Source organism: Gadus chalcogrammus, chromosome 10 (assembly GCF_026213295.1).
Source record: "Gadus chalcogrammus isolate NIFS_2021 chromosome 10, NIFS_Gcha_1.0, whole genome shotgun sequence".
Lineage (NCBI taxonomy): Eukaryota > Metazoa > Chordata > Actinopteri > Gadiformes > Gadidae > Gadus > Gadus chalcogrammus.
This window is the reverse complement of record NC_079421.1, coordinates 22,287,081-22,301,170: the sequence shown is the minus strand read 5'-3', so window position 1 is coordinate 22,301,170 and position 14,090 is coordinate 22,287,081. Positions and strand designations below refer to the sequence as shown.

At 50.1% G+C, this 14,090-nt stretch overlaps 1 protein-coding gene across 5 annotated transcripts in view; it reads left to right on the top strand.

Annotated features, from left to right (window-relative positions):
- elf1 (E74-like ETS transcription factor 1) overlaps positions 1-14,090 on the top strand; it is a 45,931-nt gene that overhangs the window by 27,206 nt on the left and 4,635 nt on the right. For 3 of the 5 annotated variants that reach the window (XM_056600811.1, XM_056600812.1, XM_056600810.1), the window contains 6 exons: positions 4,294-4,465; positions 5,247-5,348; positions 5,582-5,743; positions 10,647-10,730; positions 12,340-12,532; positions 13,013-13,336. In XM_056600811.1, coding sequence (XP_056456786.1) covers positions 4,294-4,465; positions 5,247-5,348; positions 5,582-5,743; positions 10,647-10,730; positions 12,340-12,532; positions 13,013-13,336 — 1,037 coding nt within the window. Of the gene's footprint in view, positions 1-4,293; positions 4,466-5,246; positions 5,349-5,581; positions 5,744-5,764; positions 8,329-10,646; positions 10,731-12,339; positions 12,533-13,012; positions 13,337-14,090 lie in introns of those variants that run through there. The other 2 variants (XR_008896800.1, XM_056600809.1) reach the window with 1 other exon arrangement.

Sequence of the window (14,090 nt, the reverse complement as noted above, 5' to 3'; positions counted from 1 at the left end):
CGGGATAATTCCGCTCAAAGGTCTTCTATTGTTCTGGGGAATCACGGCCCCTCCCCGCCCACCTGGGCGACTGGGCCCAACCAAACATCACCTTTATGGGATAGGTTATCAGGCTGTTAGGGGCTGTGACCAGGGGGCTGGGAGTTATAGTGACACACACACACAAACACACACACACACGCACACACACACATACATAGAAAACACACAAATACATAAAACCACTCACACACATAAACACACACACATATATACAAATACACACACACACACACACACACACATATCCACATGTATACACGCACGCACGCACGCACGCACGCACGCACGCACGCACGCACGCACGCACGCACGCACGCACGCACGCACACATACACACACATATAAACACACACACACATAGACACACACACAACAACAAGACAATGGTCCTATCCTTTGTTGTTGTTTCGTCAACATGGCAGAATGGCTGGCATAAGATATGGTTACATCTCGAGCTACGGGAACCCAACGGTGGCTCAATGGCCCCTCTTCTCCCCCTTCGTGTTGAGGGGTTGGCTGTTTGTTTTTCGACCAGTGTAGCCAGTTCTTGTTTACATGCAGCATGCTGAGGTACACTGGCTGCAACCCGACCAGGTGAGCTGAAGAGCAAACCGCCCTCAACCCAAACAGTCGCTTTGGGATTTAGGAATAATTGACAGTTGATGCCATAACAGTAGCTCTAATACAGCTCATGAGTCTTGGTCATTGTGAGCTGTATTCGCGTGGGTCATCTAGGGGGGATTGACTTGGCTATTTTTTAAAGTAATGATTCAAAATGAAAATAAAAATAGCCTTCATGGAAGGAGAGCAGTAAATCTACATAGGCAATCCATCTCCCTCCCTCACTCTCTCCTCCCTCACTCTCTCTCTCCTCCCACGGTCTCTCTTTCCCCTCGCGCTCTCTTTCCCTCTCCTTGGCAGCCAATAGCATGATCCGATTATGTTTTGATGCGATTACTCTTTAAACCAGACGTACGTCACTCTTAAAGTCAACTTCTTTTTTGGGAAGGGGAGTGGCCCCGGTACACTTCCTCAAACAGGGCACCAGTACATGAGTGATGTACGTGTGCAGAATGGGTGCAACTAGCGTGGCGGGCTGTGCCTCACAGTAGGACGCCAGTAAAGCAGAAGGGAGCCGAGGCAGAGAGGAACCTCCTGGGCAGATGCTGTTGCTGTTAACCGTGGAATGGGGAACTCAGAAATGCAAATGTCCCCGATAGAAAGCACCATTCAGGGTGACAAAGGAGAAGATGTGGCCACAGTCATGGTGGACAGTTGGGCGCCTGTGCTCAGACCCCAACGCCCTCCACGCACACACACACACTCCTCTGCTCTTCCTTTTTTGCGGTCACTCGTGTTGGCGTCCATTTGGGTCGGTCCACAGTCCAAACGAGACCAGGGGAGCAGCATCCAGCCTGTGTAGAGAGGGTTCTGTGTAGAGTACGTGCCCTGGGCGAAGGGATGCAGAATAGTGCGCTGTCCAAATGTGCAAGTTCACATGATCGTGAGGGTCCTGAGGATCTTTCTCTGTGTGTGTGTGTGTGTGTGTGTGTGTGTGTGTGTGTGTGTGTGTGTGTGTGTGTGTGTGTGTGTGTGTGTGTTTGTGTTACGTTTTTCAAACACATGCAGACCCACATTTGCAAATCAGCAAGAGCACACTCACACACACTCCATGCCATTGTCTGCCGATCTTCATGTGTTCACCTCTCTCTCTCTCTGTCTGTCTGTCTGTCTGTCTGTCTGTCTGTCTGTCTGTCTGTCTGTCTGTCTGTCTGTCTGTCTGTTCTGTCTGTCTGTCGGCCTGCCTTGATGTGTGTGTGTGGGGGGGGTCTTGGTACCCTCTTTTGTCTGTCTATCTGTTAGCGATAGTGAGTCCATTTGAGACTGAGTGATAAATGAGAAACACGTTGTGCGTCCCAGGGAGGTCCTGACGGCGTCTGCAGCCAAAGTAATCCATGAATTGTCTTTAGCTCTGCCCCTCACAGACGTTGTGGATTCCTCCAGAAGTCCTACACAAATGTGTGTGTGTGTGTGTGTGTGTGTGTGTGTGTATCTCTCACCACACTGTCATTTGTGTTGACTACTTATGGACTTTGACCTTTATCACGCTGTGGAAGGTCGACCGCGGGCCGCGGTCTGTGATAATCCAACGGCGCCGACTCAGCTAGCTTATTAGCTGAAGGTTAGCCGAAACGGTAGCGTAGCCTTGGACCCACATACCCCCAGCATCACGACCCCCCCCCCCCAACACACACACACACACACACACACACACACACACACACACACACACACACACACACACACACACACACACACACACACACACACACACACACACACACACACACACACACACACACACACACACACCAGGTCCCAGACACCTGGAATGCCCCTGGGTCTCCAACAATGGAGTCCTGTGAGAAGACACAGATAAGCCTTCATCCATAATGATCTTCCTGCTAGAGTTATATATCGCCTCTCTTATCCTGTACTGCGGCTCTATTGGTATCATGAGATTCTTCATGCTAGGGTGTCACCTTGAGTGTAAATTAAATAATGGGTTCCATTGGTGTCATTGGAATTGAATAACAAGTCGGACTACACATGCTATGCGGGGGTCGTATGATGGGTTGTGGTCTCATGCGTTGCGGAGGCAGAGGAGTGATGTCTCGCTGAAGCTCCTTTCAGTTTCACTTCGGCATTCAGAATCTAACTGACTGTTGGGGCTTTGTAGCAATCATGGGCGTACCCCTTTTTATTAAACAATGACAGCCTTGTGGAAGAAATTTATCACAGTCCACATTATGGGGCAGTATATCTAAAGGCACGTTGTTATCTTGAATGTAACTGACTTTCGATTAGCCTTCAGCTGTTTAAGTGGAGCCCTGAAATATAAACTGCGTTGCCCTGGCCTTAAGGAAGATGGCTATTGGCCACTTTCAACTTCTTTCTTGGCGAGAACTTGCTGCCACCTATAGGTAGAAATGACGCATGCACGTTCAATTCCAGGACACAAACAGGCTGGCACACGGAAGACAGGCAGACAGGCAGATAAACAGGCAGATAGACAGGCAGACAGACAGACAGGCAGGCAGGCAGGCAGACAGGCAGGCAGGCAGGCAGGCAGGTAGGCAGGCAGACAGACAGACAGGCAGACAGGCAGGTAGACAGACAGACAGGCAGGCAGGCAGACAGACAGACAGACAGACGGGCGGGCGGGCGGACGGACGGACAGACAGACAGACAAAAAGATACACAGTATGGTTAAAATTTTACGTAAAATTACGTAAATCTGCATTCTTGCAGTATATAAACAGCAACAGCCTCTCCACCGAGTCCAAACGATGCATACCTTAACCGAGAGAAACAGCAGCCCCCGCAGGCCCAACGCATTCCAGCCCCCCGTCCGAGATACTCTGCCATTGATTCACATCCACTTCCTCATTGGAAAGGCTTCCAGACAGCGTGTGTGTGTGTGTGTGTGTGTGTGTGTGTGTGTGTGTGTGTGTGTGTGTGTGTGTGTGTGTGTGTGTGTGTGTGTGTGTGTGTGTGTGTGTGTGTGTGTGTGTGTGTGTGTGTGTGCGCGCAGTCTTTTGTCCTTGTGGGTTTCATATGTTTGATATCGCATCAAGGCTTGGCTCCGTCTTATTGGCCCTTTGCTCATGATAGTTTCCTGCATTAGCAGGAAGCACATGCTGGAAATGAGCGAGTCGAACGTTGGTGGTTGTTTGGTCAGGGCGTGCTTTCCGGCAATTTACCGTCAATCCATAAAAGTTTATTAGGATGGATGTTTTCTTCGGAAATTTGGAGATAGTGAACTGTGTCTGGATTACTGAATCCAACGCTTTGCTTATCTATGTTGGGTTTGAAGTTGTTGAGAACACAAACAATCTACTTTTCTTTTATAACAATGGTAACCAGGTTATACAATAACAACAAGGTCTGTGGACTGTAGAAGTTTGCAGTGTTGTTTTTGTTGTACTTTGTATCCTATTGGTCCAGACATGGCCGCAAGAAAACACACAAACAAACAAACAAACACAAAAACACACACACACACACGCACACACACACACACACACACACACACACACACACACACACACACACACACACACACACACACACACACACACACACACACACACACACACACACACTGAGTAAACAGCCCGCCCGTGACGCCATTTAACAGCTTCCTCCGTGTGTGCTTCCCGTCTCCTGTTTGTGCCCTTCTGCATCCAGCTGGACGACCCTTCCGTGTTCCCGGCCGTCATCGTGGAGCAGATCCCGGCCGCCGACCTCATGCAGGTGTACTCCGGCCTCGAGGCGGACGAGCTGACCAACGGCATCATGGTGGACACCACCCTGCACGTGGTGGAGGAGCCCATCCTGGGCGGGGATGTGGACCTCACAGGTGAGGGAGCGGACGCTGTTGTTCTGTTGGTATCTCCCGCCGTCGGTGCCGATCTGGGGGAACATACACACACACCCCCGTTACAGTGATGGTACAACCCGGCGATGATGTTAGAGATGTACTTATGGTTCGATTGTCTCCGTACCGAACCTGTCTTACACATCCCCCCGTCGGTGATGGTACAACCCTGTGGTGATGTGAGAGATGTACTCATGGTTCGATTGTCTGCGTACAGGTTGAACCGGTTTTGGGGGAACGTAAACACCCCCCTTACGGTGATGGTACAACCCGGTGATGATGTTAAAAAGTTACTTATGGTTCGATTGTCTCCATACCTGTTGAACCTGATTTGGGGGGATGCACACATCCCCCCGCCGGTGATGGTACAACCCGTGATGATGTCAGGGATGTAGTTATGGATGGATTGTCTCCATACCTGTTTGTGTCTAGCAACTTACACCGCAGAAGTATCGTGTTTGAATGTTGGGGCTTGAAGACATTAAACAAAAGCCAGCTATAAACATGATTAATTAAATCACACTGTATGAGTATCTGTATGAAGCACGTTTATCGCTTCAAGTACAGTATGGGCTCTTATCTGAAAACAAATGAAACAGCAAGCAAACGCTGTTTATGCAAAGCTACATCAGCACCATCTAGTGGCTCGTTCCCGACCTTTGGATTGTTTGCGCTAGGAGCCAATGCAAAATAAATTTCAAAAACACGGTTTACGATACGTGATCATACTGATGTTGACATACTTTATTTCCTCTGGAAACAGAGTCGAACGTGTCTACGGACGACAGTAGAGAGACCAGCGATGCAGCGGCTGCCCTCCTCAACATGGAGTCTCCAAACAACATCCTAGATGAAAAGCGCATGAGTGAGTAATACACTGAATACATTGTAATAAATAATTCACCTTCATCCTTCATAATCAATCAGAGCGAAAAGAAGCTCATGTTTGAACTTTGGTTTGGGATAATAATATTGTGTTTAATGCGGATCTCTTGTGTGTGTGTGTGTGTGTGTGTGTGTGTGTGTGTGTGTGTGTGTGTGTGTGTGTGTGTGTGTGTGTGTGTGTGTGTGTGTGTGTGTGTGTGTGTGTGTGTTTAGTTCACACCTTTGGCACCCTGCTGGAGTCTGACATGACGTACATCCCTCTCCGGCCGGACCAGATGGACCCCAACGGCATGGACATCTCCCTGGACGAGGACACGTCCTCCATGGACGAGCTGCCGCAGAAGAGCGTCTCCAAACCCCAGAAGAAGAACAAAAGTGAGTCAGCGTTCATGATCTTGATCTGCTCGCACACCAGTGGGCGGCACGGGGCTCAGGAGGTAGAGCACGATGACTGGTGACCGGAGGGTTGCTGGTTCGATCCCCGGCTCCTCCTGTGTCGAGGTGTCGCTGAGCAAGGCACCTCACCCTGACTGCTCCCGACGAGTTGGCTGTCGCCCTGCGTGGTTGACTCCGCCGCCGGTGTGTGACTGTGTGCATGAATGGGTGAATGTTAGGCAGTATTGTAAAGCACTTTGAGGGGCCACTGGTTAGAAAAGCTCTTTATAAATGCCGTCCATTTACCATTTACCTGGGTGTGCGTTTGTGTGTTTTGTGAAGGTGGAATTGAAGACTCATTTGTCATTACAGGGGTACTGTTTAAGGTGTTCTCGAGTCTTGTAGTTTGTGCGTTGGTTTATTACACGTCTGAGATTTGCACAAAGTTGAAACATTGCCCTACATTTCTTAATTAGTTAGTCTTTTCCAGCCAGAAAAAGGCTAACCTTTTTAGTCAAAGCTAAGCACATTTTCAGTCTGCTCGCTAGCTGTTGCCACTTAGATCTTATTAGCATGTAAATATGGGCCTGGTGTTAATCATTTTTATTGTTATTGAGTTTCATTATTTACCATGTTGTTTCACAGAGGGAAACAAGAAATATAGATTACAATCTCTCAAAGAGCCATGGAGCCCAGTGTTTCAGATGTAATTCAACACTATGTGATTTAAAGGCCTGAGAAAGAGAGGTTTAGGAAAGAGGTGTTATGAGTGTTTTTATAAGCAATGTTGTATCTGAGATCCGCCGCACACCGTATCGTTATGCGATAGGTGTCCGGCCAGCCGAACCTTCACTCGTACCCGGGTATAAAATAGACACCGCTGCTCAGACGGAGCCTCGTCCACACACACCGCGTAGAGTTAAAGTACTAAGTGCCCCACTTTCTCTCGGACATCGCAGTCCGCTGCTTCCCAGACGGAGCTCCACACGTCCACGCAAACCGGACCGCCGGGGCCCCTTGGTCGTGACGTCAGACTAGCTATGAAAAAGGTAGTGTGACGTCACGAACCGAACGCCACCTGCATGCGCAGCAGAGTGGGCCGTTCACGGACTGTTTTGGGGAGAAAAACATAGGATCTTGCCAATTTCTTTCTCTAAATTTGGGAGTTATTTCAGTAATAGTGAAACAATGCCATATATTACCATGTTGAAGATTTAAACGTTTAAAACAAATAAAAGTGTTTTCGGTTGCACTGTCTCTTTAAGAAGTGTGAGGCAATAGGAACAGTTAGCTAGACGGTGTTGCAACACGGAACTAGGTGGCTATTGCACCGAGGGTGAACAGGGTAAGCTTCCGTGTTATGAACTTGGGCAGAAGTTTGTTGAAACTTATCACCAAGTTGGGTAATAACAATAAATCATGAAGTCACCTAATGGGTAAAGGGAACCGAAAGTAATATGGCAGAAGCGGCAGCGGACTCGGCCTGTGTAACCGGACCCTGACCAGCCCTCCGTGCGTCATGGACGGGCTGAAACCACCGTGGACGCTGTGCCTCGACTCCGCTCTCCATTTTTCGAGGACATGGGAGAATTGGAGGGACCAGTTTGTGCTCTATGTGGACTCAACAATGACGACCGAGGAGGACATGGCAAAAGTGAAACTTTTCAGCTGTCTGATTGGCGAGAGTGGCAGGGAGCTACTGGACACATTGATGGGCGTTACGGACAAGGAGGCCTGGACGATGGATGACATTATAAACACGTTCGATGAGCATTACAACCCTGGCGCGAACGAGACCATGGAGCGGTATCGTTTTTTTTCTAAAAACCAAGGCGCCAGTGAAACCATTGACAGTTACGTCACGGAGCTGAAAGTGCTGGCCCGGAAATGCAACTTTGGAGCTCTGAGAGACTCGCTCATCCGTGACCGGATTGTGTGTGGGAGTCACAATACGGGCATGAGAGACAGACTGCTCCGCCAGAAGAAAATGACGCTAGACACATGTGTACGGCTGTGCAGGGCCGCAGAGCTGCCCCGGGAAAATGTTGAAGTCAAGGTGGAAGAGGTGCATGCAATGCAAGGGGCCGAGCTGCCCCGGGAGAATGTTATAGCCATCTTCGTACCCAAGGTGGAAGAGGTGCATACACTGCAAGGGGCTGAGCCGCCCCGGGCGGATGTTATAGCCATCTCCGGAGCCAAAGTGGAAGAGATTCACGCATTGCAAGGGGCAGAATCGCCCCGGTTGGATGTTATAGAGATCTCCGGACTGTTGTTGGAAGAGGTGCCTCAGGAAAATGTTCTAGCGATATCCGGTCCTGTGTTGGAAGAGGTGCATACACTGCCAGGAGATGAGCTGCCTGAGGAGAATGTTATAGCCATCTCTGGGCCTGTGGTGGAAGAGGTGCATACATTGCAAGGGGCAGAGCTGCCTCAGGAGAACGTTAAAGCCATCTCTGGACCGACTGTGGAAGACGTGCTGAAAACAGCAGCAACATGCAAGAAAAGGAAACTAACTAACTACGAGGTGGATTGCGAGTTGTGTGGAAACACGCATGGAAGAAGCAAATATAAATGCCCGGTGTACGGTAAGAAATGCAAAGAATGTGGCAAAGAGAACCACTTTGCAGTCACACGTAGAACAAGCACGGAACAAAGACACAATACACAACACATGTACACAATGTAGCACAAGTTGATAGTGATGTATCTGAAGAAGGTGAATTCTGTGGACACTAATAAGAGGAATTGCCCCCTGGGCAACGATTTTGTAAAATTCCTTGCAATGTCATTCCTATTAACCTGCTTAATCCTGCTTAAAGACAGAGATTGTACTACTAATGTGTAACAAAGGGCAAACTGAGGCCACTCAAAAATGTAAAAAAGGCTGGTGAACAAAGGCTGTACTGTGTCACTTCTTGTTAAAATAGCAAGCGAGGCCATGAAACTGATAACAGTGCACTATAAAAACATTCTGGCAATAAATAGAGGTGTTACCTCAGAGAAGCACTCAGGTGAACAATGCGACAGATAAAAGCAGAGTATGGTGATGTGTTCATGGTTGCTGCCTTGAAGGAGGACAAAATGGAGGTAGGCAACACGTTGAAGCCTGTGCAGCTGACAGACGTGTTCCCGTCCCAATGAGGAAGCCACTGAAGGAAGAATGGCAGGACCCGCGGCGCAGAGGAATCGTCACACCGGTAGAAGGCAGCATGGACTGGATCCGCCAGGTGGTGGTTGTACAAAAGCAGAACAGGAAGCCAAGCATAGCATCGATCCAAGACCTTGGAACAAGGCATTGAAGCGCTCTCACTTACCGCTACCAACCACTGAAGACATTCTGCCGTTCGTACTACCTGCCCAAAGCCAGAGGGTTTTTGTGTGTGTGAGGTCAAAAGTGGTTTCTGGCATGTCGAGCTACGAGATGAATCCAGTTGCCTTACAACGTTGTCAGTTACGGGAGAAAATAAAGATAGAACGACTGGGAGTGGAACACAGCACAACACAACTTAAATAATACCACCGATTGTTCAGTGCAACGCCTCAGAAACGGGTTTGGGCACGGCACTCTGCAGAAGGGTAAGCCTTTCGCATTGGCAAGCAGAGCACTGAGCAAACAGAGCGGGCTATGCTATATCCAAATGGAAAACAAGTTCTTGGCTATGGTATTCAGCATCAAAAAGTTCCACCACTACACCTGCAAAATTACTGTTCAAAGTCGTCACAAGCCGTTAGAGACGATGGTGAGAAAGCCACTACTGAGTGATCCCAAAAGACTTAAAAAAATGATGCTGCGCATTCAGAGGTTTGATCTGCAGGTAGTGTACAAACCAGCTACATACATGTTGCTAGCAGCCATCTGAAGCACCGCCTGTCTATTCAGTGTTCATCCCCTGAAATAGAGACTATTAATATGGTGTAACATTTCTCCATCCCTGAAGACCGACTCAATTCACGCTCAAAGCAAGCTGCTGGACAGGAGCCTTATCGTGTTTCTAGACCCCCGTAACACGCCTGGACAGCAGCCCCCTCCGCACACCGTCTCAGAACCACAACCACAGGCACCGGTGGCAGATACGCCTGGAACCAACACAACAGGTCGCGCTGGGGTGTAGCCACAACGCTACAAGGACTTGGTGACTTTAATCACAGAAATAGATTTGTAGCACTCGTCGACTCTGGGGGGGGATATGGGGAACAGTTGAAACAATTGCCACTGATGTTTTCTGAAACCTTGATGTATACTTGTGTTCATGTTCAAATGGTTATGTGCAAGGCTGGTTAAACACTGAACTGTGATGATGGGCCTTATGATGATTTGATGTTGTTCAAAAGAGAGTATATGTTTTAATAACAAAATAAAAGTACAACAGTTTGAGTTGTTTTAGCTTCTAACTGTTGCAGAAAAAAGAAAATAAACTCAAAAGAGAAAGGATGTAACAATGGAGGACGCAGTTTGTGCTTGCACCGAGAGTCAACAGGCTAACTGATATATTCAAATACGTGCCACGTGCCAAACAAGTTCAATAAAACTCATTACCCAGTTGGGTAAGAACAATGAATTCTGTAGTCATCGTTTGTGTAAAGGGAACAGAATTTAGTAGCGTTTTCATGGCCGGACCGCAGTTCATGTTAGATATAGCCCCCCTCCTAACAATAATTTGTTCTTCAGCTGAGTAAATGCAGGAGTTTTCTCATTTCTTAATGAAGAGGAGAGCTCAATAATGCGACTAGGCCTCAGCCTCAAGCAACAGCAAAACAGCAACACATTTAAAAACACACACACACACACACACACACACACACACACACACCACTTTAAGAGCTGTCTTTAAAAGCACTAAATATATGCAGTTATTTAGTATCATTCTTAAACCTACTGACGGGTTCCCTCTCTGCTCCGCAGTACGCAAGCCGAGAGCGGTGCGTCCCTGCTCGCCCATCAACACGCCCAGCCTGCCCCTCAGGAAGAAGAGCAAGGAAGGCAAAGGTAACCCCCACCTCCTCCTCCTCCTCCTCCTCCTCCTCCCTCACTGCCGCCTCCACCACCACCTCCTCCTCCTCCTCCTCCTCCTCCTCCCTCACTGCCGCCTCCACCACCACCTCCTCCTCCACCCCCACCACCTCCTCCTCCTCCTCCTCCTCCTCCCTCACTGCTGCCTCCACCACCACCTCCTCCTCCACCACCACCTCCCTCACTGCCCCCACCACCTCCTCCTCCTCCTCCTCCCTCACTGCTGCCTCCACCACCCCCACCTCCTCCTCCTCCTCCTCCCTCACTGCCGCCTCCTCCTCCACCACCACCACCTCCTCCTCCTCCTCCTCCTCCTCCTCCTCCTCCCTCACTGCCGCCTCCTCCTCCACCACCACCTCCTCCTCCTCCTCCTCCTCCTCCTCCTCCTCCACCACCACCTCCTCCTCCACCACCACCACCTCCTCCTCCTCCTCCTCCTCCTCCCTCACTGCTGCCTCCACCACCACCTCCTCCTCCTCCTCCTCCCTCACTGCTGCCTCCACCACCACCTCCTCCTCCTCCTCCTCCTCCCTCACTGCTGCCTCCACCACCACCACCTCCCTCACTGCCTCCACCACCTCCTCCACCCCCACCTCCCTCACTGCCTCCACCACCCCCACCCCCAGGGGGAGAGCCTCTCTTTGAACCCAGTGGAACAAAGCGCCGGTGTCCTCGGGCCCCCGTTGTAAATCATCCTCTGCTCTCCTCTGGTGGAGGAGTATGCGAACAGCAGCAGCATCCCGCTCAGCTACCCCCCCCCCCCCCCCATCAGCCTTCCAGCCCCGGTCCAGCGGGGGCTCAGTTAATTGATGAGGTGCTGCTCTCAGAGAGGTTCCTCTGCTTCGCGGGTAAAGGAAAGTGATTGTGGGCTTTGGGGCATTATGGTACGCCAGCGAACCCACCGGGGGCGGGGGGGCTTATTCGCGGCTCTCCCCCTTCCCCCCCCCCCCCCCCAACACACACACACACACACGCCTCGCCTTGTTTGTGCTGCATGAGGAGGGGGGGCGAGAGAGACGTGTATTGGGGACCAGAGCTGAGGTTCAACAGCACGCATATACATCACACTGTCATGGTGTCTGGGACTCGAGTGGTTTCTGGAAGGGTTGCTGTTTTTAACCACTTCTGGCCAACATGTCGCACAAACAAGAGTAATCTACTGCCAAGACCTGGATAATTAATTTCGTGCCTAGACACATACACCTACACAAGCACCCACATAAACACGCATGCGCGCGCACACACACGCACACACACAAACACACACACACACACACACACACACACACACACACACGCGGACACAAACAAGCATGGACTCATGCACACACACACACACACACACACACACACACACTACTGTGACTTGATTTACAGAGTTATAGGGATAGGAGTAGTGCCTGCTGTAATTGCGCCGCTGCCATTTTGCATTTGCTCGGTCAAAACTCTGGAATGCTAAATGAATTACAGTCTTTAGCTCGGCTCCAACGTTCTGCTTTAAAAGGCTCATTTGACTTGCATGTACGTATAAAAAAGGAGACTTTGCCGTGATTAATGTTTCTTTCACCCCCTGCCCAACTTATAGGCAACACCATCTACCTGTGGGAGTTCCTGCTGGCTTTACTTCAGGATAAAAACACCTGTCCCAAATACATCAAGTGGACGCAGCGGGAAAAGGGCATCTTCAAGCTGGTGGACTCCAAGGCGGTGTCGAAGCTGTGGGGCAAACACAAGAACAAGCCCGACATGAACTACGAGACCATGGGCAGAGCCCTCAGGTACGCTGCCGCCAACAAACACACACCAGAATGTACATAAACCAAGAAGCTCGCTCTCTGGGGGGAAAAACTCAACCCAGCCTCAACTGCCTTTATAAATCAGCGTCTATTCAGCACCGAGCCCATCTAACATTGCATGGTGCTAACATTATACACTTACACGTACAACACATGCATGCTGATGCAGAAAGTCCCTTTTACATCCAGATGTACTATTTACCGTTACTGTTAGAGACCTTTTTATGAAAACATCGGAGCATCCAGGCGTGACATATTTATCTCAGGCGGCTTGTGGCTCAGGAGGTAGAGCGGGTTGGCTGGTTACCCGAAGGTTGCTAGTTTGATCCCCTGCGCTCGGAGATGCCACTGGTTATGAAAACCATTTACCATCTCAGGACGAATCGAGAACCTTTGGGAAGATCATCCTTCCTTCCCCCGTCGTTAATAACAACATGTGCCCCCCCCCCCACCCCCCCCCAGGTACTACTATCAGAGAGGCATCCTGGCCAAGGTGGAGGGCCAGCGGCTGGTGTACCAGTTCAAGGAGATGCCCACGGACCTGGTGGTGATCGAGGACGAGGACCCGGGCTCCGACAGCAGCTCCGTGTACAGCGGCCAGCGGCCTGGGGTTCCGGGCCGCGCCATCGTCCGCGGCAACGGGGCGGGCGGGGCCAGGGCCCACGGCAAGGCCTACAGCCCCCTGTCGGCCAAGCAGGTGAAGAAGGAGCCGCTGGACGACAGCTTCTACCAGGAGTTCAACGGGAAGGAGCAGATCCTGCAGCCGCTGGGGTCGCAGACCATGAGGTGGGCGGGGGCACAGGGTGGTCAGCCATGGGGGGGGGGGGGGGGGGGGCACAGGGTGGTCTGTCATGGAGGGGGGGGGGGGGGTACAGGGTGGTCTGCCATGTGGTTGATCTGGTGGAAGGTGTTTGGCTATTGGTTCGTTACGATGTCCTAAACACCTGTTTTAAAGGTTGTATCAGTGATCCTGGGCCGAATCATAAATGATCACATTCATCTGATCTTTCCTCGCAATCCGCTAGCTGCCCGCCCCATAAGCAGGACCACAAAATAACTTGTCTCTGTAGGCAGCATACGCTCCGAGATCGTACACGAAAACAAATGGTACGACCAACCACTCAAAACCAAATTAAATAGTATTCCAACCAATCACAGACGAGGGGCGGGTGTTTGGGGTTTTGCGCTGCGTTCACGATAGTTTTTAATGGATGCACGAAACACGGAAGGGAGGGGCGAGCTGGCTCTGTTTGTTTGGGATCTCACTTCAAATACCGACAGAAGTGACCCAACATGGCTGATACAACCTTTAACATCTTATGTGTATATTATATAGTATCTATTTTTCATACACAATGTAGACCAGTGACTTTTTGTGAATTTAGAAAAGGTCTTCTCTAGATGTTGTGTTTAAAGCGTTTTTTAAAGTTGCGTGTTGCTTTCATAGTTGAACCAAAGTGCTGAAACACGCCTTGTCTGTTCGTAGCAAACGTGTTCCAATATTCAGAAAAGCGTTTCTTAGAGCGGATCAACTCACTGT